The following is a 20421-nucleotide window of genomic DNA, read 5'->3' as shown; positions in this document are numbered from 1 at the left end:
GCCCCAGTCTGGGCTGGGCTCCTCTTCCCTTCCAGAGGTCAGCCGAGGTCAGGGGCCCCACCCAGGGAGCGTGAGATGAGTTCCCTGGTGGAGAACTGAGCGAGCACACCCAGGTCCCTGCTGTCCGAGGGACCTTTGTCTGGAGGCCCTTGTGTTCCTCCCCAGGGACTGCTTGGGAGTTGAACATCCACTCTTTTCTCTTTTAGGCTTGTTGGCTGGAGGCCTTCACACCTCTGAGCCTCAACGTCCTCATCTGTAAAATGGGGGTGGTATCACATCTTCACGGAAAGGTTGGTTGTAGGATGTGAATAAGTTAGAGCACATAGCTCAGTACACTGCCCACTATCCCCGCGTTCTGAGTCCATCTCCATCCGCGTGTGTCCAGGGTCTGGGAGGAGGCAGCATAAGCCATCATTTCTACCCAAGAGGCTGGGACATCCTCCTCTGTAGCTGTGTGGTCTGAATGGGGCCCTCTGGAAGAAGAATGCCGGGAAGTCTGGGCCTTGGTTTCTCCACCTGTAACGTGGGAATCATAGTGTCTACCTTTAAAAAGCTAGTGTGAGATCGAAGATGATGTTTGTTACACACCGAGCAGGGTCCCCGACACATAGTGAGCTTTTTCGCTCCATGGGTTAGGAACTGATCCTGTTCAGCAGAAAAGGCACAGTCCTCTCTCCCCTCCGGCTGCCCCCGTCAGAAGGACCCTCCCACCAGAGACTGGGCCCTTATGCCATACCTGTTGGTGCGAAGCCAGACTCCAGGAGCCCTGAATCCAGGGTTCCTTACAGACTTCCTGGCATTCTTCAAGTGACTTGTTCAAGACCCCACAGCTAGTTGGTGGCAGAGCCCAGATCATCCCCCATCTGTCAGAATCTGAACCCCACGGCTGGTGCCCTGTGGCCAGAGAGCACTCACCCCACCCCAGGCCGCTCACTGGTGCCTGGCAGGATGTGGGGTGGGCCCTGGGCTTCACGGGTGGGCTCCATGATTGGAAGGGAAGTCACAGCCTCCTGCCTCCTGCCTCCTGCCTCCAGCCCAGCTGGGCGGACAGGGCCTTGGCTGCCCTGAATTGTGAGACCAGGGCATTCGCTCCTGACTCTTCCGCTGACCCTATACCAGTGACTTTCCCTTGAACCCAGGCCCAGTCAGCCCTATGAGGGCTGTGGAGACTTCCGGTTCCTCTAGTCACCGGGGGTAGGAGGACAGAGAGGCCTGACTCAAACCCTAAATCCTTGACTGGGCCCTTTGGTCTGCTCTCTTTGGGCTCTCAGGCTCTCTTGTCCTTTTGTGCAGTACACCAGCCACACGGGCCTCCCGGGCCTCCTTGGGGTAGGCTCGCCCCTGCCTGGGGCCTCCCACCTGTTCTTCCAGGGGAAGCCCCCCCTCATGATTCCCAGGCCAAACCCAGGGCCGGGGTTCTGTGACCCTACCCCACATCTCTACACCTGCCATCATTTACATGTTGCAGGTTTAATCCCCACTGCCCTGAGCTTCCCGGGGACGGGGACAGACATTTCATTCGCTGCCCGTGCTGGGTGTCTGATGGCCGTGGGCCTGCCTGAGCTGCTGGAGTGCCCCTGTCGGAGACAGCCTCCAAGGGGCAGATCCATTACCAACAGATCAATTAGCTCTCCCGCTAATGGAAATCAAATCTTACGGATTGCCATTTGATTGGACTCTGATGCAGGGAAGTCAAATTCAAGACTGATTAAAACATAAAAATAAAACCCCAGCCTGCCAGCTTAATGAAATGCTCTCACAGAGGGGAGGTGCTGGGCCTGGCCCCAGCGGACCCAAGATGATGCTGTCAGTGACGTCTTTCATTCTGTCTGGTGCCCGGACGGGCCTTTGACCTGGCTCTGCCGCCCCGTCCGCGGGACCAGGGGGGCCGGCAGGGCTGGCTCACAGGGGTCTGCACTGCTCAGAGGGAACCTGGTAAAATTGCAGGGGTTGGTCCAGGGCCCACATGTGGGCCCAGCCGAGGTCAGAACAGCAGAAGGACTACATTTCCCAGAGTGCCCCGATCCCGGGGAGTGAGCCGTTGGAAGATTTAAATAGCCCAGGCCCGAGGCAGCCAGGGCAGCTGTGGACTCGCCCGCCTCCCCCTGGCTCCGTTGGCGCCGGCCCGCATCGGTGGGCTCGACTGGCTGCCCAGCTGGCACTGACGTCCCCTCGGAGCCCGGTGGCAGCCGAGGTAAACAGCCACGTGCAATCCTCCACTCTATATTTAACAGCTGCTGCGGAGAAGGCAGGGAGGCAGGGAGTGGTGGTGGCTCCCGGGGCAGCTCCTGTCTTCGGGGACAAGGCCTCGCAGCCGGGCTGGCACCGGCCCTCGCCGTGTGAGCGTCACCATGCCAGCCTCCCAGAGCCGCGCCCGGGCCCGGGACCGCAGCAATGTCCTCAACCGGGCTGAGTTCCTGTCCCTGAGCCAGCCCCCCAAGGGGGCCCCGGAGCCCCGCAGCTCAGGCAGGAAGGCCCCGGGCCCCTCGGCGCAGCCCCCGCCCCCTGGCGATGGGGCCCGCGAGCGGCGCCAGTCACAGCAGCTGCCCGAGGAGGACTGCATGCAGCTGAACCCCTCCTTCAAGGGCATCGCCTTCAACTCCCTGCTGGCCATTGACATCTGCATGTCCAAGCGGCTGGGGGTGTGTGCCGGCCGCGCCGCGTCCTGGGCCAGCGCCCGCTCCATGGTCAAGCTCATTGGCATCACGGGCCACGGCATCCCCTGGATCGGGGGTACCATCCTCTGCCTGGTGAAGAGCAGCACGCTGGCCGGCCAGGAGGTGCTCATGAACCTGCTCCTAGGTGAGTGTGCCTGCCATCCACCATCCCACCCTGCCAGGCCCTCCGGGAGGGAGCCCACGCCACCCCACCCCGGCCAGGAAGAGTGGGGCCCTCAGAAACCAACTGGAATGATCTAATGAGGTTAGGCAGGAAGGGTGCCCCAGAAACAAGCAAGCCTCCAGCTTGGGAAAGAGAGAACTGGGGATGTGCCACCAGGGGCCCCCTCCAAAGTGGGGGCCTCGAGGATGTGGAGGCCCTGTGGGGCCCTCCAAGGAAAGGCCCAGCTGTCGGCAGAGTGCACCACTGTGGCCTTGAGGGAGGCGGTCAGGAGTCTGGTAGGGATCCTGGTAAGTGTGCTAGAGCGGGGTAACTCCCATCCCATGGGTTGGGGCCCTTGAGTTCCTAGGCTGCTTGCAGACCGCGCCTGTGAGCTGCCCCGATGCCCGCTCTGCTTGGTTCAGGGACCCTGCCAGGTGCCTGGGCCTGGGGGTGCCGGAGGTCCAGTCTGTGGCTCCGCCCACTTGTGGCCACCAAGGGTCCTTACCTGCTGCTTCCCTGCTTCCCTCGGTGAGTCACTGGAGGAGCGGCAGGTGAGCTGGTCCTTGGTTTGTCTTACCATAGTCTCTGCCACCAGCGTCTCTCAGTTTAGCGCTGCCCTGTGGCGCCTGGCACAGGGGACCCATGTGGAAGGCAGGCCCTCCCCTCCACTCACGAGGTGACACCCGGCCGCCGTCCTGACCACTTCCAGGTGCCTCCAGATCCCTAAGGTGCTGGGGGAACCCCAAGCTTCCACCCTCCGTGCTGGGCCCTCCCAGCGTGGCCACCATTTTGGGCACAGGCAGCCGGAGGTCTCAGGCTCAGCACACACTGATGGGGGAACGCAGCTCCAGAAGGGATGTGGGCTGGGCCACTAAGAGCTGTGGTCCCAGAGGAAGGCAGGATAACCAGAGGGGCTGGGGCTGGACGCTCTGTGGGTGGGCCGCGCGGAGGAGGAATCGGTCAGATGCCTCCTACACCCTCCGTGTTCTCTTGTTCTCATTTTTAAATTGTTTACATTACTTGTTATTTCTCCCGAACAGATAGTCCCGCGTGCCTGGTGCTATTATCACTCCCACTTTACAGATTAGGAAATTGAGGTTCCTATAAATAAAGCAACCTGGCCAAGGCTTCAGAGCTGGAGATTGGCGCCGGGTCGGCCTGACACCCAGGCTTGTGCTCTTTCCAGGCGCAGTGCCGTGGGCTTGGGAGCGGGGGGGGGGGGCGGGGAGCGGGAGGGGGCACAGAGCAAGGTGGCTGAGGCGCCAGGCCAGGGGCTTCCACGGGCAGAACCCTACGCTCAATACCCAAGGTTTCCCCGGGACTGTTACAGCCCCAGACACAGCAGCAGTTCAAGGAAGCTGTGTTGGGAGTTAGGTTGTCTGGTGTCCAAGGACAGGGCTGAGAAGGCACCCTCAAGCCTCCCTCTCAACCCTGCCCCCTCGACCCTGCCCCCACGTCCCTCCCTGGATGACGCTGGAGGTGGTGACACCGTATTGGGAATGTGTTCAGTGTTTACTGTGTGCCCAGCATTGGTGTTCCCAGCGCACCGTCGCTGTAATCCTCACACAGCCCCGGGAAGGAGAGGCAGTGACTCTTCCCCTCGTACAGAGGAGGAAACTGAGGCACAGGGAAGCGGCTTGCCCACGGTCATGCAGCTAGTCAGAGATGGGGCAGGGGTGAGACCTGGGAGCAGCTCTAGCCTGTGGAGATGGCGTTTCTGGCTCGTTCCAGCAACCCGCCGCTGTGGGCACAAAGGTGTCTGCTTCAGAGGATGAAGACCAGGATTCGAGATGTCTCCCTTCTTGAATAAGAATTTATTGAGCTTTATCATGTACCAAATACTAAGCCATGAATGTCCTGTATTTCATAATTTTAAAAATATTTTTAATGACTTAATAGGATAAATATTAATATACCCACTTTACAGAGGAGTTAACTGAGGTTCAGAGGGGTCAAGGGACATGCCCACCGCACACAAGTGTTAGTGTTCGGCCCAGGAACCAAAGCCACATCCTCCAGACGGGGAAACCCCTCCCCTCCCCAATCACTGTTCGCCTGCAGCCTGGGCGTACCACCCAATCCATTCCAGAGGCGTGAACACAGCAAGGAGGTGAAGGGTCATATATGCAGTAAGGGAGCAAAGGGTCTGGCGGGCTGTTTTCCACCTCCCAGCCCCTCTAGTTACCGAGACCATGGAGAAATGAGGGCCCAACACAAAGCAGCCGCTCAGAGCCGGCAGAGTGCTCTGTGGGCTCGGCTCACTCTGGGGGATGCAGACCAAGCCTTTCAGTTCCATGGGAGAAAACTCCAGCAAGTAGCCAAGGTGGGTTCTAATCCCACAGCTCTGGCCCAGCCTGCCAAGGGGGCTGCTGGCGCCCTTCTCCACCTGGGAGAACAGCCCATCCACTGAGCACAAACTGCAGGGTTCTGTCCATCCTTCAGTCTTTGGGGGGCCAAGGGGGCAGCTTTCAATCCTAGAGCACAGGCTCCAAGGTCAGACTGGGCTCTGTCCAGTCCTTCTCTGACCCTTTCTCTCTCTTTCTTTTTTAAAGATTTTATTTATTTATTTGACAGAGAGAGACACAGCGAGAGAGGGAACACAAGCAGGGGGAGTGGGAGAGGGAGAAGCAGGCTTCCCGCCGAGCAGGGAGCCCGATGCGGGGCTCGATCCCAGGACCTTGGGATCATGACCTGAGCCGAAAGCAGATGCTTAATGACTGAGCCCCCCAGGTGCCCCTGACCCGTTCTCTTCCTGTGAACTTGGTCAAGCCGGATCCCATCCCTGAGCCTCAGTTTCCTGATCTGTACCTGGGGCTCCAGCAGTTTATGGGAAGCTGAGAAAGCACCGGGCACAGGGGGTGTCCGATGCCATTCCCAGTGGGGGTCCAATGCCACCCAGTACCCTAAGAGTGGAGGCCCCACCTGTACATTTGGGACCTGGGCTCTCTGCGGCCCCAGAGCAGAAAACTCAGGGGCCTTGGGAAATGGGAGTCTAGCCGCGGGGCCTGGGAGGAGTCCCAGCTGGGCCCAGAGGAAGTTCTCTGCACGGCCCCCCTGCTCCGCCTTCCCTCCCCCAGGGCATGCTGCCCAGACTGGAGAAAAAGCCCAAAGGGATCGGAGCCACTGGCAAGACCTTGGTCTCGAGAGTCGGCTGGACCTGGGTGCAAATCCTAGCCCTGCTGTGGGAACTCAGGCAAGGGACTTTCCTCTGTGAGCTTCATTTCCCTCGTCTGTCAAAGGGGTGGCTGGGACTGTTCACCAAAGAACACACATAAGAAACCTGGTGCGTCCCAGGGCCTGTGAGCTCTCCTGCAGTAGTGGTGATCACCATTCTCATCATCACTGGAATAAAAGCAGTCCCAGGTCCCCTGCAGGCTCTAGACGCCTGTGGATGCCACGTCCCCTCCCTTGTCCCTCCCCTGCCGCTCTCGGCTTGATGATCCCAAAGGGAGCCACCTGACAAGTGACCGAGGTGCATCCAGTTTCTTGGTGGGCCTGTGCTTGGTGGACAACGGCTCCCATGTCTTGTTGCCATGATCTCTTTATTGAGATTTTCCTGATTATGAAAACTATACATTCTTCTTGTTCTATATCATTTTTGTAATTTTTCACTTATTTGAGAGAGAGAGTGGGAGAGAGAGCGAGCACAGACAGGGGTAGGGGAAGAGGGAGAGGGAGAAACAGACGCCACGATGAGCAGGGAGCCCCATGCAGGGCTTGATCCCAGGACCGCAGGGTCACAAAGGGAGCCGAAGGCAGACGCTTAACCAAAGGAGCCACCCAGGCGCCCCGCTGTATCATTTTTTATTGTGAAAAAATCGACACGATACAAAACCTACCATTTTGACCACTTTTAAATCCACACTTCACAAACATTAAAAGCATTCACCATGTTATGACCACGCCCATCTCCAGAACTTTCTCGTCTTCCCAAACTGGAACTCAGCCCCCATAAAGACTAACTCCCCATTCTCCCCTCCCCCAGCCCCTGGTGCCCACCATTCCACTTCCTGTCTCTATGAACTTGACTTCTCTCAGGACCTCAGAAAAGTGGACTCACACGGTATTTGTCCTTCTGCAACTGGCTTATTTCACTTTGCCTAATGTCCTTGAGGTTCCTCCATGTTGTCGCAGGTGTCAGGATTTCCTTCCTCTTTAAGGCCGAATAATACTCCATGGTGTGGGTAGACCACACCTTGTCCATCCATTATCCATCAGTGGGCACCTGGGTTGCTTCCGCCTTTCGGCTGTTGTGAATAGTGCTGCTGGGAACGCGGGTGTGCATACATCTGTTCAAGTCCCTGCTTTCAGTGCTTTGGGATAAATACTCAGAAGTGGAATTGGCAGGTGAAATGGTAATTCTATGTTTAATTTTTTGCGGAACCCCCGTATTATTGCCCACGGCCGCTGCACCGTTTTCTGTTCCCACCAGTGATGCACAGGGGCTGCGCGATTTCTCCGTGTCCCTGCCAACACCTGCTGTTTTCTGGGTTTTGATGATAACCATCCTAGTGAGCGTGAAAAGTGGTATCTCGTGGTTTTGAGTTGCTTTTCCTTAATGGTTAGTGATGTTGAGCACCTTTTCATTGTATGTTCTTTTTTTAAAAGATTTTATTTATTTATTTATTTGAGAGAGAGAATGAGAGAGAGAGAGAGCATGAGAGGGGGGAGGGTCAGAGGGAGAAGTAGACTCCCCGCTGAGCAGGGAGCCCGATGCGGGACTCGATTCCGGGACTCCAGGATCATGACCTGAGCCGAAGGCAGTCGCTTAACCAACTGAGCCACCCAGGCGCCCTCATTGTATGTTCTTACAGTAAGGAAAACTCAAACATTACAAGGACAGATGACGAAAAAACCCTTGAACCCCCTTCCCAGGAGTGACATCCGCTGCATGGGCCTCTGGCCCCCTGTGACACCCTAACTCTGCACATGCTAACATAGCATCTGTTTCTCAAATGACCTCCTGGGGTGTTTTGCCCAGCTTGGCCTCCTTCTCACGGGTAGCAAAGGACCTGCTGGGCCGTGAATGTGCTCTTCGGGACCATGGTCTCGGCCCCACGTCCCTTTGCCTCAGGTTTGGAAGGTTCAGAAACCAGAACTGGTCCCTCAGCCTTGCATCACCCCTACACCCAGCCAGCCCCCCTGGGCAGACCCTCCGTATAATCTGTGGCGTCGGCTCTCCCTCACTGCCCACCAGGTCCTGCTCTCAGGGACAGCGTGGTGATGACCGTCCCCGAGACTTGCAGAGCCTGTCCCTAATCGATGGCGACCTAGGCTGCCCCTAGCCTTCCCTGCCAGCTCTGCAGGGGGAGAGAAGGCCCCCTCCTTCCCCCACCCCTGCTTCACTTGTCATGTCTCAGTGGGGCTCGGTGAGATGTCGGTCCCTCTGGGGGGCCTTCAGCCGCCCCCTGCCCAGGCGCCGTCCTAACAGCTGCCCTTGTGGCCATGTGCAACTGGGCAGGCTCGTGTCTACACTGCCTGGCACTCAGCTGAGTGAATAGATGTTGCCGTCAGACTCCAATGCCCGTAGTTTTCATTTCCTTGTACCTCGATGGTTTTCAGAGATAGAGCCGACTTTAGTATCTGGATTCTTCAGTTGAGCAATGGAAGCCTGCAAAGTTACAGAACGTGCTCAGGATCGCTCAGGCCAGGGGAGATAGAGACCGGCCAGGGCCCATGTGGCGGCTTCGCGGGTGCCCGGGGCTGGGGGCGTGGCTCCGGCTGACGTCAGGGGCTGCCCAGGTCAGGAGAGGTGCCGGGCATGGGAACACACACGCACACGCACGCGCACATACACACACTACTCAACCCAGCAGAGCAGAGGTCCCAGTGCTAAGAGACTGGAAGGTTCTCGCCTACTCTTAGGACACCCCCCACCCCACCCCTCTGCTCCCTTCACCCCTCCCCAAGAGCTGCATCCTGCTGGGACCACGTGCTTGTTTTTTAAAATAACTTTGGTGTGCGTGTGCTGAAATGCACATAACATAAAATTTATGATTTTAACCATATTTAAGTGCTAAAATTCAGTAGCATTAAGTGCATTCACACTTGGGTGTGCAAGTGTGTGCGACACTTACCCCCATCCACCTCCAGAACTTTGCCATCTTCCCAAAGTGAAACTCTGTCCCCAGTAATCAAGAACTCCTCATTCAGGGGCGCCTGGGTGGCTCAGTCGTTTAGGCGGCTGCCTTCGGCTCAGGTCACGATCCCGGGGTCCTGGGATCGAGCCGCGCGTCAGGCTCCCTGCTCCGCGGGAGGCCTGCTTCTCCCTCTCCCTCTGCCTGCTGCTCCCCCTGCTTGTGCTCTCTCTCTCACTATCTCTCTCTCTCTGTGTCAAATAAATAAATAAAATCTTAAAAAAAAAAAAGAACTCCTCATTCACTTAGTTCACTTGGCCGAATGTCCTCACCCATCCCCCAGCTCTTAGTAAACACTACTTTCTTTCTGTCTCTATGAGTTTGTCTATTCTAGGGACCTCATAAAAGTGCAGTCATGCAATATTTGTCCTTTTGTAAAAATAACTTTTTTTTTTTTTAAGATTTATTTATTTGAAGGGCACCTGGGTGGCTCAGTTGGTTAAGCGTCTGACTCTTGATTTCGGCTCAGGTCATGATCTCAGGGTCCTGGGATCGAGCCCCACATCAGGCTCTGCCCTTAACGGGGAGTCTGCTTGAGATTCTCTTTCTTCCTTTGCCCACCCCGCCCCGCTCATGTGCTCTCTCTCTCTCTTGCTCCCAGCTCTGATTCAAATAAATAAACAAATCTTAAAAAAAAAAAAAAAGATTGATTTATTTGAGAGAGAGAGAGAGAGCGCGCGGGGAGGGGCAGAGAGAGAACCTCAAGCAGGCTCCACACCCGGCACAGAGCCGGATGTGGGGCTTGACCTCACGCCCCTGAGACCCTGACCTGAGCCGAAACCAAGAGCCGGACGCTTAACTGGCTGCAGCACCCAGGTGCCCCTGTAAAAATAACTTTTTAAAAATGTGCCCAAGTAATGCCTGTTTGTGGTAAGGAAAAATTTAAGTACAGAATTACAAAAAGACCATGAAAATCACCCTCATCTTCCCACCTAGAGAGAAGCACTGTTACCACTCAGTGCGGTGCCCTCCAGACTTTTTTTCTCTACCTCTAAACACATCTACATCTTATTTTATAAGAATGGCATCCTACTGTAAATCCTGTTTGGGGCTTGGCCTTTCCCACTTAACAGAAAACCCCACTGCACTCCCTCGGTGGCTATAAATACACATCTACCTCATCATTGGCGTTGGCCTCAGAGTGCACCATTGTCTAGACTTGGCCACGATGTGTCCCATCCGGTCCTCCTCAAGGGCACTGGGTTGGTGCGGTTTTCAATGTTATGAAGAATGCTGCAGTGGCCACCCTTGACCGTGAATCATGGGGCACATCCCTAATTATTTCCCGAGGAGATATTCCTACCTGCGGGAGAACTGAGTCAAGGGAGATGTGTTGCAAAGACTTCTAAGTCTGAGGCCAAATGCGCTTCAGAAAGTTTAGGCCCATTTACACTGCCCCCCAGCACTGTGGGCTGGCCCCCCCCCCAGCTCCTGAAGGAGCTGGAATGGGGGATGAGAGGCGGGGTCGACCCCCAGGCCAGGAGAGCTGGGACCCCTCCTCCCACGGCCCACAAACCTGTCCCCCCAGCAGCCAACCAGGAGCCCCCGAACGGCCCAGCTCTACTCCTTCCTGAGGGCATGGCCTCCACAGCGGCCGTGAGAGGTCATCCCAGCCGTTCCCCTGCCTCCAGGCAGACACGCACGCAGGCACTTGCAGCCAGCCACAGGCAGGCAGGAGACCTCAGGAGCAGCCAATTCCAAATCCCCCATGATAGCTGTTTTTTTCTAAGAAAGCTCTGGTTCCTGCCTCGCCCCTGCACCCCGGCAGCCCCATTTCCTTGGGCAGCACAGGCCCCCAGGGTCTCTGGGTTGGGGGAGGACAGAGGGTGCCAAGGCAGGGTCTCACCCTGCTCTGAGGCCGGGAGGCCACTGGGGCAGCAGGGCCTGGGGGTCCAGGCACCTCAGAGTCCTGCTTGCTGAGAGGGTCTGAGCGTGGAGATGGCCACCAGTACAAGCATGAGAGGTGGTGAGGGAGGCCCGACCCTGTCCCAGGCCCTGTTTAGGTAGCGCTTCCTACGAGCAGCCCTCGGGTGGCCTCTGGGATTTTGTCAGTGAGGGGAGGGAGGCTCGGACAGAGGTACGTGCCAAGGTCACGCTATTTGCAAGCAGCTGCCCTTGAAGCTGGCCTCTGACTCTGGAGCCCAGGTGCGTGCCCTGGCTGATGGCAGGGAGTGGAGGCCAGGAGGTTCCCTGCTCGGCCCTGCTCAGGTTAGCTGTCAGGGGGCAGTGGGCTTCGGCTACTCTCCTGCCCCTCGCCCCCGAGTGTCCTGCCAGGCGGGCCTTCCCCGAGGGGCAGCCCTTGCCTCCCTCCAAGTCCAGGAGGAATGTAGGTCAGGGAACCTGACAACGCCGGGCGAGCAGAATTCACGGAGCCCTGAGTGATGGCGCCATTTGCTTCTATTTCTGGGCCGTAGATTATGCGCTGACAGTGTCAGAATCACAGTCACAGGGAGGGCTGGCCCCGGCGCTGGAGGAGGGGAGGGCGGCCCTGTCGGGGCAGCAGGAGAGGGGCTGGGGGGTGGGGGGCCCGGGGAAGCCTCGGCACGGGGCAGGTCGGAGGCAGCGTGGCGCGGGGGAGGCCACCGGCCCGCTGCACCTGTACGGGAACTCTGTATCCAGTGCTTACTGCCCGCCTGCTGCCTCGGCCAGCCTGATTCTCCAGCCCCAGGCCCGGCCCCGCCTGACCTACCCAAGAACTGGAGGTCAGGTGAATGAATGAACACGGCTTAGGATGGCCCAGCGGTCTCCGAGGGGCACGGGGCAAAGGGGTAGAGTCTCTACCACATTATGGCCTCAAGAGACAGAACCAGCCAGAAATAGCAGCAGGTTCCCCAAGGCCCAGATGCAGGGTTCTTAAATCATGCGACACAGGCAGCCTCCGAGGCCTCCGTCAGGGGGGCAGGGGAGGGTCGCAGAGCCAAGCCCCCCACCCCCCGCCAGCTTCACCACCCGGCGGCCTCGGGCATCTGGTACATGTACTGAGTCTTTGTAAATGCTTTCACCGGGGAAAAAACACTCTGCTGCTGTGTGGAGGGTGTGGGTCTAGCTCAGTTCTTGGCCTGTGGATCCTGACCACCCATGAGGAGAGCTGGGGCTTGTGGGGGGAGTGGGGGCACAAGCCCTTCTTGCCTTCAGTCACCGAATCTGAGCCAGGCCCTGAGCCCAGGGCCCCCACTGGGCAGCCTAGACGTGCCAACGCTGCTCCCGCCCAACTCCTCTGCGGACACCTCCCCAGGACTCACACTTGTCTGGGAAGGCAGATTTCAAACCAGCAGCAACTTGCCAAGTTGATGAGCCCTGGTTTTTTGGCTAGGAAACTTGGTCACCGGTTGGACAGACGACTGTGTCTTCCAGTGGCTAGTGTCCTGTTTGGCTCTGGTCCACGTTAGCCCCCTCAGACCCCGGCAGCCCACCTGACACGCAGACTGTGGCTGGCCACTGCCCCCCAGCACCAGGGAAGCCCGGGCCCTGGACGCTCTGACTTCCCTTCAGGTGACAGAGGTCGCAGGACCGGGGCCATGTAAAAGTCTGACCCTGGTGGGAGCTCACAGAAGGAAACCCTTTCACCGATGCACCTGCTTGATGGCAGCTAGCCACCAGGTCGGGCCGGCTGGGACTGAGGGAGGATGACAGCAGCCATGCCATCAACCAGCACACATAGGCTGTGCTGGATGCCTCTCGGGCACTGAGGAGCTCACTGTGTCCTGTGACAAGCCCGCTACAGGTGAGGGGGTCAAGGTCCTGAAAAGTGAAGGACTCGTCCTTAAGTAGTGCAGGGAGAACTTGGCCCCACCCGTGATCCTGGAAGCTGTGAGTTGAACCCCCACCCCAAGAACTGCCCCCCTCCTGCCTGGCCTCCTGCCGTTCCTGCTCCATGAGGCCAAGAGTGTCAGGGGTCAGCTGCCTCCCTTCAGCTCCCCCCTGCCCCGGGGATCTGGCAGCCCTGGTCCCTTCCTCCTGCTGGGACTGTGACCTCCCGCAGGCTCCAGCTGGCTCCCTGCCTGGGCCTGGCCTCCACCTGGGTCAGTGGGCTGGCCGGCCACACGCCTCCCCCTGGAGGAGCTGGCTAGCTCCCGGGAACGAGTTGCCATGGAAATGCGGGGTGGGCGCCTATAGAACGAGGTTCCCTCGCTCCCGGCGGCTCGGCCTCCCTCGGGCCGGCAGCCTCTCCGCCCACGGCTCCCTGCTCCTGGACTCCCTTGCTGGCCAGGCACCTGCCAAGGTGGGCAGACATCAGCTATAGAGAGGGGAAGGCCCGCGAGAGGCCAGGGGTTCAGATCCCAAACCAAGAGACCAGATAGCAGGCAGCAGTCCTGTGGGGTTGGGGGGGCAGGGTGCAGGTAACAAGGAAGGCCGAGAAGTTCCGCACAACTAACCAGGGAACGCAGTGTTAATTTGGGAGCGATCTGAACGGCCCGTGCTGGGACCTTTCAATAAACATGCCACGGGGCTTCATCTGCCACGGCTGTGGGAGTCGGGGGGCGGGGTGTGGCCAGATTTTCCCAAGCAGGTTACAGAACCGTGTGCAGAGCGTGTTACAGATATTAAATCTATGCATGCTCCGTAGGTGGATGAGGGTCTGGAACAGCAGCGACCTGTAGGTGGCAGGATTACAGGTGATTTAAAATTTTACTCTTGTTTTCTAATTTGTAAACTTTCTATAGTGAATACCTACTGCATCATTTTTTTTTTCAAATGTTGGTTGGATTTTTTCCCCATGTCTGAGGAAGAGCCGTTGTAGGCCGACAATTTAGATATCCACTGCAGTTTCCAGAAAAGCTCCCAGTGCACAGCTGCAGTGAATTATCACATAGTGGCAATCAATCCTCCACCTTTCCCTGGCCCTCCTGCTGTGCCAGGCATGACGGGGGACCAGCTTGCCCCAGTGCACTGGGATGTCCCTGTTTGAGCCCTGAATGTCTTGTGTCCCAGGAACCCCCTCTGTCCCAGGCACACTTGAGAAGGCTGGTCACCTGGGCCTGACCCCCTCCAGGAGGTAGGTGTCTGTGATCTCATCGTCCTGGTGAGGAAAGGTGAGTGACTTGTCCAAGGTTGCACAGCCAGGAGGCTCCCAGACTGAGATGCAAACCCAGGTCTCTGTGACACTCGTGAGCTTGGCCGTCACACCACGATGCCTGGTCTCCTCTGTCACCTGAAGAAGGGTTTCCAGGTGCTGTGATTGATAGGGGTCTCCAGGGGCCTTTCTAAGGGTGGGGACGGTTTCCTCGGAGGTTCCTCCCCCCATTGGCTGTCTGGATGCCACTGTGATCAGCTGGGTGAAACCGGAGCCTTGGCACCATGCCTTCCTCTAACAGCACAGAGAGACAGAGCACCCCTTCCAAGACCACACAGCATGGAGTGGGTGGGCGGAGGCAGGATGGATGAAGACCCAGGCCTCCCCCGAGCTCCCAAACGGGAGAAGAGCTCATGCCCCTGGCCATTCACCCCAGGCAATGACTTCACAAACATCTAGAGACTTCCATTCCATGCCTGGCCCAGGGCACAAACCTGTGAATGAGGGGGCCCCGGCCCCGGCCTCCATGGAGGGATGGTGCAGGGAGGCGGGGAGGAGCCGATGCCGAGTATCTCGCCAGCCAGAGGGTTGCTTGGCTGCAGCTGGGCGAGTGACGAGGAGGGTGAACGTGATGTGCTGGGAACGCGCCATTCGGGGCCTGACCTGGTGGTGAGGGAAGGCCTCTCTGAGGAGGTGACGTTCATGCCAAGGCCTGAAGGATGAGGGAGAATAAGTCAGTGGGGGAGGGAAAGGGCGGAACCCTCTGGAAAGGAGGAGCCGCAGGGATGAACGGTCCCATCTCCAAGGCTTTGTCTTGTCGTCTGTAACAGGGGGACGGTGTGGTTTGGTTGCTGCGGAAACTAGTGTGACGAGGTCCCGCCTAAAGAGACACGTAGCATCACCGTAGGACGCGGTGACCCCACCCGTGGGTGTGCGCCCACAAGAACTGGAAACAGGCGCTGAGAAATACTCGCACGCAAACATTCGTAATAGCCGGGAGGTGCCCGCCGCCCAGATGTCTGCGGACAGATGGACGGAGACACCAACCGTGTACATCCAGACAGGGGAGTATTATTCAGCCTTGGCAATGAGGAACGGGCCCGTGCCGCGGGGATGATCCCCTGGATGCGAAACGTCCAGAAGAGGCCGATCCATCGAGACAGAACGCAGACAAGTGGGCTGTGGGGAGGGCGGGGGCTGGTTGCTTACTGGGTACGGGACCCCCTTTCGGGGTGATCAACATATGCAGGAACTGGATAGAGGTGATGGTTGCCCAGTCCTGTGAATGTACTAAATGCCACTGAACTGTGCACTTAAAAGATGGTTCGTTGTAAGTGACGTGAATTTCACCTTAACTTTTAAAGATCAGGGATGGAGGGGCGCCTGGGTGGCTCAGTCGGTTGAGTGCCTGCCTTCGGCTCAGGTCATGATCCCAGGGTCCTGGGATTCCCTGCTCAGCAGGGAGACTGCTTCTCCCTCTCCCTCTACCCCTCACCCCGCCCCCATGCTTGCTTGCTCTCTCTCTCTCAAATAAATAAAATCTTTTAAAAAATAAATTAAAAAAAACAGGGGTGGTAATGTGCTGCTCTCAACGCAGCAGGAACCTCAGTGAGGTCCTTCGAGAACAATCACCAGCCAGGGCAGTGGATCAGGCCCTCCGAGGGGCCCCCAGGGGCCAGCGATGCCCCCCGATGACCCACTCTTTCATGCAGCACCTTTCCTGAGCACCATGAAGAAATTGGGTCCGGACCCTCCCAGAGCATCTGTAGCATCAGGGAAGAGAGAGACGAGAGAAATCCTAAGAAAGTGTGTGATGTGTCAGGGCTGGGAAACACTGTAAGGAGGGAGTCCGGGAGGGGTAGAGAGTACCAGGGCTGTGGTGAACAGGTGGTCGGGAAGGCATGAGCCAGTGGATAGCCCAGGAAAAGGGCGCTCAGCCGGAGGGAACAGCACAGGCAAAGGCCCTGAGGTGGAAACATGCCCGGGGTGAGTGTGGCTGGAAGGAAGAAAGCAAGATGGGGTGGGGGGTGCTGAGCTGTGAGGGGACACTGACCGTCCCTCGGGCCTCTCTCTTTTTCTCTCTCTCTCTCTCTCTCTCTCTCGCCCACAGCTCTGCTCCTGGACATCATGACGGTGGCCGGCGTCCAGAAGCTCATCAAGAGGCGCGGCCCGTTCGAGACGAGCCCCAGCCTCCTGGACTACCTCACCATGGACATCTACGCCTTCCCTGCCGGGCACGCCAGCCGCGCGGCCATGGTGTCCAAGTTCTTCCTCAGCCACCTGGTGCTGGCAGTGCCCCTGCGCGTCCTGCTGGTGCTCTGGGCCTTCTGCGTGGGCCTGTCGCGCGTAATGATCGGCCGCCACCACATCACGGATGTCATCTCGGGCTTCATCATCGGCTACTTCCAGTTCCGCCTGGTGGAGCTGGTCTGGATGTCCTCCAACACCTGCCAGATGCTCATCTCTGCCTGGTGAGCCACCTGGCCGTGGCTCAGGACCTGGGGTGGCCCGAGAGAGGGGACAGGAGCAGCAGGGCCGGCGGTGGGGGGGGGGGACAGCGGCAAACCCGCAGCCTCATCTCCCCCACCTCGGTTGGAGGCTGGCGACCTCGGCCAGGCCGCCCCGAGGGCCGGTGTGGCTGGTAGTGCCTGGTGTCCCCGCTCCTGCGCTGAGACTGTGAGCGTCCTCTCGAGGCAGGCCGGGCACCCGTGGGACAGCCGCGCTTTGCTTCTGCCCTGGAGGAGGAAGGCGAGAACCAAGGTGGCAGGAGCAGGGCCGAGTCTTGTCCTGTCCCTTTGTCATCGTGACTGCTGAGTGCTTGGCCATGCCCCCCATGCCACAGCGCGATGCCTGGCAAGACACCCCCAGCCAGCGCCCAACCCAGGTGCCACTGCCATTAACAGCCATCGATAGCTTAGGGCAGCCCTTTCCCCAAGGGTGCCCTGCCGGACGCCGGCCTGCAAGACGCTTCTGGAAGAAAAAGGGTTTTGTGGTCAAATAACCTTGGGGAATGCTGCGTACTCTGCCCCCATGCTGGCCGTTCACAAGGGCCGTTGTTGTCATAAAGGCTCTGACAAGTCCTGTAGAAACGCTTCCTGTCAGACCCGGTTTAACTCCATGTTTCCTCAACTTATTTGGCCATAGACCCCTTTTCTCGAGGAACAGCTGCAGACCCCCAAAGATCCGCCGCCTCTTCAAGCACGTTTTGGGAGATGCTGCCCGGGAGCCGGAGGGCCTGAGCGAGAGTGGGCCTCTTCCAGCGCCCGGGGAGGCCCGGTGTCGCGTGCCGCCTGCGGAGAGCCCCCGGCCACGGGCATCGGTGCCGCTTTGGCCCCCAGGGGCCGGACTCCGTGTGACCTGATAGGTCATTTCCAAGTACCCGTTATGGATGTGCGTTTCATGTGACAATACAGATGACATGCAGCGGACCCTCTCCCGCGTGCTCTCTCTCATGTGATGCACGTTTCCGGGCAGGACAGTCTCTGTTGACAACCAGGGTGGGATTTCTTCAGCCCCAGACGGGCTAAGGTGTCAAGTGGTCAGGGGGCAAGGGGCTCCTAGACTTTTCCAGGCTGGTGGGTCGTTCTCCCTGAGGTCACTGTCTGGGGGTCCAGGGCCTGGGTCATGAACAGCTCGGGATGCCCCTAAGGTGCCACCGTCGGGGTCTCCCCTGGGGGCCCGGACCCTCTCTCGCTCCAGCCTCAGGTCTCCCCGGCTCCTTGCCCCCGAGCCAGTGGACAAGCCATCAGGCCAACACAGGCGAGCCCGAGGAGAGCCATGACGAGGGGCGCCAGGGGAGCTCGGGCCGGGGGCCGGCCAGGAAGGAGGGGAAGAGTGTTCTAGGCGGGGGAGGAGGGAGCAAAGAGGCTGTGCCTGTCACAGATGAGAGGGAGCCCCACACGGCTGCGCCCAGAGGGCAGGGTAGGGGGGAGACGCGTCAGGCTGGGGCCGAGGCTCGGGGTTCCAGGAGCGAGCGCTTAGTGTGTGAGGGCTCGACACCTTATGTCAGGCCTCTGACGTGGGGCCACTGACGTGCCCATGGTGCAGAGGAGTAAAAGAGGCCCAGAGAGGGGAGGTGACTTGCCCAAGGTTGCAGGGGGCAGTATGTTGCAGCCCACCGCCCACGTCCCCGCCACTCGGCTCGGCGTCCAGGGCTATCGTAGAGAAGTGCCACAAGCCAGCGGCCTAAAGCCCCTGCGAGACTTATTGTCTCACAGATCTGGAGGTAGAGGCTCAAAATCAAGGGGTCCCCGAGGCCATCCTGCCTCTGCGACTCTGAGGAGAGCCCTGCCTTGCCCGTCCGGCTTCTGCTGGTGCCCGGGGTCCTGGGGGTATGCTGGCCACGGCCCCACAGTTTTCCGTCCCTGCTCAGCCCCGGCAGGAGCTTCTCCCCGCATCCGTGCCTCCTCCGCTCTGAGGACAGCGGTCACGGGAGATCAGGGCCCACCTCCTCCAGTGTGACTTCGTTTTAACCGACAACTTCATCACATCTGCAGAGACCCTATTTCCAAATAAGGTCACGGTCATAGGTACCGGGAGTTAGGACTTCAACATATCTTTTGGGGGAGGCCACAATTCGACCCATAACACCTATGACCCTTTGGGGGAGGAACCCACCTTTGTCTCTCAGCCAGGCCATGGGGACAGGGCCAGGATAGGGCACATTGCCATCGGGAGAGGGGCCCAGCTGCCAATGATGGAGGGGGGTTGGGTCTCCGGACCCAGACTGTTCCATCGGCCTAGCCCTCGGGGCTGACCACCCACCCCTCCTGCTGCAGGGGACCCAAATCCTCACCACATCCTCAATGGTTGTGGGCACCCCCCACAGCCAGGCTGGGGCATGGCCCCTGCGGACAGGACCCTCCCCACCCACCCGCCCACTCTCCCAAGACCCCGGGGCTGCTCTCTTGAGCCCCCAGGGTTCCCTGCCCTGCTGGGGGTGCAGGACATCTGCGCATTGTCTTTCCCCTAAAGGGGCTCTGGGGCACCAAACTGGCCAGGCCACCACGATGAAAAGCCCCAACTTCCAATCTGGATCATTGGCTGCTTCTGGAGTCTTTTTAAAATACATTCTGCATGTTTCCCCAGATGCTCTCGGGTGATGAGTTTCTGAGATGCTGAGCAGAAGGGGTGAGGGTGTCTTCCTTCCCCAACTCACCCCCACCCTGGAAATCTGTCATCCACAGTGGGTCCTCCTCCAGCTTTGGGCTGGGGAACAGGCGGCTGCCCTCTGGGGCCCATCTACGGGGGCTGGGGGGTGGTCTCTGGAGTCCGTAGGATGAGGAGGAGTTTCTGAAGAACGGAGGGCTCTCAGCAGCCCCCCTAAGGGTTAGAGGGGGCTGGTGGGATCCCAAGTGCCTGATAAATGGTTAAGAGGAAAGGTCCCTGGGAAGCTTTGTCTGGGAGGCACATCCTGTGGGGGGTCGGTCACGCTGGGAGCTAGAGACCCAGGCTCAGGCCAATGTCAGCACTTCCGGGCAGGGGTGACATCCCCTCTCGGAGCCTCCATGTACTGCTCGGTCAGATAGGGGTGACAGTGGTCCCCGGGAGGTCCTGTGTGACTCAGGGGTGCCCTCCATGTGGGAGCCTGGCAGGTCTGTGCTCAAGGATGCCACCCAGGCCTCATGGATGGATTCCTCCGAGGGAGCCTGCCCTCACCCCGCTGTTCGTGGAGAGCGCCTAGGGGGGACGTGGGCGGGCAGGGGTGGCTGGGGGACAGCTCCCAGCGCCCCAGGGATGGAACCGGAGACAGTGTGTGCGTGTGCTCACGTGGGTACAGTAAATGCCCTTCCGTGACCAGAGCCAACAACTGCTCTCTTTATTTACGGTGAATTCTGAGATGAGAGCTGGTTTCTGGATGGTAAACCAATCCGGCATACCTGGGATAAACCCCAGGGGTCAAGACGCAGTACCCTTTCTAAATATTGCTAGATTGGACAGGATAAAGATTTCGTTAAGGATTTTTGCCTCTATATCCGTGAGGGATGTTTGTGCTGTGTCCTCGATCTGTCTGTGTCCGCTCGGGTCATCGGGGTAATGCTGGCCTCTTCTACGTCTCTGAGAGTCTGTTCAGCACGGGCATGATTTTTTCTTTAGCCCTCAGATCTCAGGCCTCTCCTTTCCTAACGTCTCAGTAACCACCACTCAGTGGAGCTGACCCTTCAGTTTACAGCTGACTCTGGGGAGAGGAGGGGAGAGGTGGGGGGGGAGAAGGGAGGGGAGAGGGAAAGGGAGGGGAGGGGAGACGGGAGGGGAGGGGACTTAGCCATATTTTACAGGCAAGAAGAAGTATAGTTGATGCATAGTGTTACATTAGTTTCAGGTGTACTGCTTTAAAAAAAAAAAAACAAAGTCAAATCCCACCGTGCCAGAGGGCTGCCATGTTGTCTGAAGTCAGCCTCGGCCAGACTCCCTGCCACTATGCCAGGCTGGATGTCAGGTAGGGCAGGA

General features: G+C 58.6%; 1 protein-coding gene across 2 annotated transcripts; it reads left to right on the top strand.

Moving 5' to 3' along the window:
• The first annotated feature begins 2072 nt into the window (after positions 1-2072).
• On the top strand, positions 2073-19617 carry PLPP7 (phospholipid phosphatase 7 (inactive)). Of its 2 annotated transcripts, XM_073905595.1 has the most exons (3): positions 2073-2802; positions 16082-16442; positions 17116-19617. In XM_073905595.1, coding segments are annotated over exons 1-3 (813 nt in total). In that variant the 5' UTR covers positions 2073-2351; the 3' UTR covers positions 17117-19617. The 2 variants fall into 2 exon arrangements, with proteins under 2 accessions (XP_073761696.1, XP_025744223.1); XM_025888438.2 differs by having other exon boundaries at positions 16082-19617.
• Positions 19618-20421: the final 804 nt, after the last annotated feature.

The sequence above is a fragment of the Callorhinus ursinus genome, unplaced genomic scaffold (assembly GCF_003265705.2).
Source record: "Callorhinus ursinus isolate GAN/ISIS: 27379988/994484 unplaced genomic scaffold, GSC_fseal_2.0 scaffold24, whole genome shotgun sequence".
In the NCBI taxonomy this organism is placed as follows: domain Eukaryota; kingdom Metazoa; phylum Chordata; class Mammalia; order Carnivora; family Otariidae; genus Callorhinus; species Callorhinus ursinus.
The sequence above is the reverse complement of the archived record's forward strand: the minus strand, read 5'-3'. Positions and strand labels throughout refer to the sequence as shown.

Coding starts and splice junctions, on each gene's coding strand:
- PLPP7 (XM_025888438.2), top strand. CDS start 2,352: ATGCCAGCCTCCCAGAGCCGCGCCCGGGCCCGGGACCGCAGCAATGTC. Junction 2,803..16,081: donor GCTCATGAACCTGCTCCTAG/GTGAGTGTGCCT, acceptor TCTCGCCCACAG/CTCTGCTCCTGGACATCATG.